General features: G+C 33.5%; 1 protein-coding gene across 1 annotated transcript; it reads right to left on the bottom strand.

The window, feature by feature from the left end:
- Positions 1-201: 201 nt before the first annotated feature.
- LOC149481973 (uncharacterized) lies at positions 202-1380 on the bottom strand. Its single transcript, XM_089704941.1, has one exon. It carries the CDS (start codon positions 1267-1269, stop codon positions 463-465), a length of 807 nt encoding a protein of 268 aa, XP_089561067.1. The 5' UTR covers positions 1270-1380; the 3' UTR covers positions 202-462.
- Between the last annotated feature and the right edge of the window lie 2904 nt (positions 1381-4284).

Below are 4284 nucleotides of genomic sequence, written 5' to 3'. Positions count from 1 at the left end.
GGAATTTATTCAATAAATCGGAATATGGACATTCCATAATAGTTTTTAAAGTGGGCACAATAGAATTTGAGATATTTCCCTTAGTACTCAAATTAGTTACTTGATCAATCAATCTACGTCCGTTTAAATCAATTAATAATTTATGATTAGCTAAGAAATCCGCACCAATAATTGGTTGCTTTACATCCGCTTATATAAAAATCCAACGGAACGGTCGTCTCAGACCCAAATCTAGAGACAAAAAATGAATACCATATGTTTTAATTTCCGTTCCATTAGCAGCAAATAATTTATATTTATTACCTTCTGCATAAACCTTACCATACACCACACTACGCGGGATGACGGACACATTTGCACCACTATCAACTAAAAAGTTTAGTCCTGAATTTCTGTCCAAAACACTGAGACGGTTATTTATGTAGACTCGGTCGCAGGCACCCGTCGCTGGCTGCACCGATGCTAGTTTTCCGCTGGTCTCTCACGCTGACTAGGTTTCCAGTTGCACGGTTTCACACATTTCGTCGCTTTGTTTTTATATTTGTAATGGTATTTACAAAGCCAATTGGGATTATGCCTTTGATTATGTTGAAATCTACCTCTTGACCTGGATCGTGACCTCGTTCTAAAATTTTGTGTATTATTTCTTGTTTCCAATCTTCTCAGTCGATTACTTAATTTTTCTATCTCACCAATCAAATTATTTTCTGGACTGTTGCTTAAACTGGACTGTTGAACTGCTGATACCGAGTTTAAGGGTGTCATACTCTCCATAACTTTATCTGCAATTGATGCCAAAATATCTTCACTTTTACTCTCGGAAACGGCTAACACAGCTCTTATTGCCGGCGGTAATAAATTTTGCCATAAAACTAGAAGTGTTTCTGTTGTTACTCGTCCACGCGCCAAATCTTGCATTTTCCTCATTAATTGTGACGGTTTTTGATCACCCAATTCCATTTCGCCGATTAATTTTTTTATTTGTCTATCTTCCGATTCTTCAAAAATTTGTAATAATCTTCTTTTTAATTTTTCGTATTTTCCGGTCTCCGGCGGGCTAATCAAAATGTCTGTGACTTGTTCGATGACTTCTGGCGTTAATTTAGAAATTACTATTTGGTATTTCGCCTCATCTGACATTTTCTGTGGCGATAAAACTGCTTCCGTTTGAATAAACCATATTTTCGGCGATTTCTTCCAAAAATCTGGGATGCGGGACGTAATGGAGATTGACGATAAACTTGCAAATTCTTCTTTAACGGGTTCCATGGTGATATTAAATTTTTATATGTAGATTTTATGTGTTATTAAATTTTATTTATTTAAATTTTACCGCTGCCACCGCCCTGTAGTTTCTTCTTGAGTTGTCCGTATATATAATTATTATATATTAATTTTAAATATTTATTCTCCCTACTACACACTCACGTCGATATAATATTACGTCGATACAGCTGTCGTCGAGATCACGTCGGGGTCACCAATTTAGTGTAGCTGTGTGTAGGGAGATGAAATTAAAGATAGCGGCCACTTAAATTTTATATTTCTTCTAAATTACACACAAAATATACTATTTTAATTTATTACTACAATACGTGGGTCGGTGGCGAGAGTTACGGGACAACTGGGGAGCGACGCTATGTGACTGTGCGACGCGACCGAAAATCCTGCGTCAGCACAGCACCTACAATGTAATAGAATTTCACATAAGCTAGTTTGAAGCTGTGGTTTAATGTTCGTTAAGGTTAAATTTTTACCTGTTGTCAGTCGAATTTTTGGCACAACAAAGATCTCTACAAATTTAAAAATATGTTTATTTTCACAGAAATAGAGCAATATTTCAAATGTTATTTCCCTATTTCTAAGAAAAGGCTGCCCCTTTCACCGGGTCTTTCATTGGCAAAAAAATCCGTTCTCTGATGTAAAGAAAAACTTAAAATATTATAAGAAAAGGAATACTGCAAAATATAACAAGGATAAAATTAAAATTTCTATTCAGACAAAAGATGGTGGAAAATATATATAGCAACTTCGCCCGCGTTTTCAAAGGAAAACCCGCATATAGAAATTTTCCTGACGTATAGAAATTTTCCGGACTTAAAAACATTCCTGCCTTATACAAATTTTCCTTATCTTTATAAATTTTCCTAACATATAGAAATTTTCCTGACTTATAGAAATTTTTCTAGCTTTAAGAAATTTTCCCAGCGTATAGAAATTTTCCTGACGTATAGAAATTTTCCGGACTTATGGAAATTTTCCTTTCTTATGGTAATTTTCCTGGCGTATATAAATTTTCCTGGCTTAAAAACATTCCTGCCTTATACAAATTTTCCTTATCTTTATAAATTTTCCTAACATATAGAAATTTTCCTGACTTATAGAAATTTTTCTAGCTTTAAGAAATTTTCCCAGCGTATAGAAATTTTCCTGACGTATAGAAATTTTCCGGACTTATGGAAAGTTTCCTGTCTTAAATTTTCCTGGTAAATAAACATTTTCCTGACTTAAAAAATTTTCCATATCTATATAAATTTTCCTAACATATAGAAATTTTCCTGACTTATAGAAATTCTCCTTGTTTATAGAAATTTTCCTGACGTATGTAAATTTTCCTGGCGTATAGAAATTTTCCGAACTTATGGAAATTTTCCTGTCTTTAATTTTCCTTTCTTATGGTAATTTTCCTGGCGTATATAAATTTTCCTGGCTTATAAACATTTTCCTGACTTATACAAATTTTCCTTATCTTTATAAATTTTCCTAACATATATTTTCCTGGCGTATAGAAATTTTCCGGACATATTGAAATTTTCCAGCTTATAGAAATTTTCCTGACGTATAGAAATTTCCCAAGCTTATAGAAATTTTCCTGACGTATAGAAATTTTCCGGATTTATGGAAATTTTCCTGTCTTTAATTTTCCTTATGGAAATTTTCCTGGCGTATAGAAATTTTCCTGGATTATAAACATTTTTGCGGCAAAGAGAAATTTTCCTCACGTATAGAAATTTTCCTGGCGTATAGAAATTTTCCTGGCGTATAGAAATTTTCCTGACGTATAGAAATTTTCCTGACGTATAGAAATTTTCCGGCCTTCGGAAATTTTCCTCTTTAATTTTCCTTTCTTATGGAAATTTTTCGTGGCGTATAGAAATTTTCCTGGCTTATAAACATTTTCCTGACATACAAATTTTCTTTATCTATATAAATTTTCCTGCCGTATACTTATAAATTTTCCTGACATAGAAATGTTCCTTGTTTATAGAAATTTTTCTGGTGTATAGAAATTTTCCTTTCTTATGGAAATTTTCCAGCTTATAGAAATTTTCCCGACTTATGGAAATTTTCCTGACTTATAGAAATTTTTCCTGACTTATCGTAATTTTTCTGTCAATCGAAATTTCCCTAACTATTGTTAAAATCATTTTTCTAATCTTCCTAAAATAGGAAATTTTTACGACTGATTAAAGTAAACCACCCACCTATTCCCACCCACATCCCGTACGCTATGCTCTCTATCCACAGGCCTCGCGTGCGCAGAATGGCTCAGTATCTGCATAGCTAGCGAACGTATAAACTCGCGCGGTCGTTGGGCGCTTTCACCAGGGCCCTGGAATTATGGAATTATTATTAATTTCATGAACAATATCATCATCATCATTTTCTTTGCCCGCTGATTCGCCTGATGTTAAATTCGCATTAAGTATGAGTCGTTTCACCGCTGTCAAAAGTTACCCATGGCCATGTCACATTAATACGAATAAACACACTTTCGCATTTATAATATTATTAGAGGTCCGCCCCGGCTTCGACCGTGGTACATTTTTCGCAATAAAAGGTAGCCTATGTCCTTTCTCGGGTATCAAAATAATTATCTCCATACCAAATTAGTATGGATGTAAGAGTATAATATGGACGATCTAGCTAAAACTTATTTACACATACAAACAAAGATAAAACTTTATTCTCATTCTACAGTACGATGTTAAGGGAGATATAGATAATATTATGTTAGTATAAAATATTTACTAATAAGTAATAACTAAATAGTGGAAAAATGTGGCACTTCATTCGAAAGTCCACAAAACAACACAATATCAAGTTTAATTTCGACCATATGTAACTTACTATGTATTCATTGAATTTCTTTAGTAAAAGCAAATACTAGCTCACATCTTACATGTACAGCTTCAATGTAACACACATACAGTCTCTAGAGCCACTAACAATTCTAATATTATATTCTAGCATTTGGAATATCTACACGGTTTGAATCTATTC

This window comes from Colias philodice, chromosome 16 (assembly GCF_061535455.1).
Source record: "Colias philodice isolate Cphi_HAF_F1 chromosome 16, ilColPhil1 Martin Lab GWU primary, whole genome shotgun sequence".
NCBI lineage: Eukaryota > Metazoa > Arthropoda > Insecta > Lepidoptera > Pieridae > Colias > Colias philodice.
Note: the sequence above shows the minus strand (reverse complement) of the source record. Positions and strands in the feature narration are given on the sequence as shown.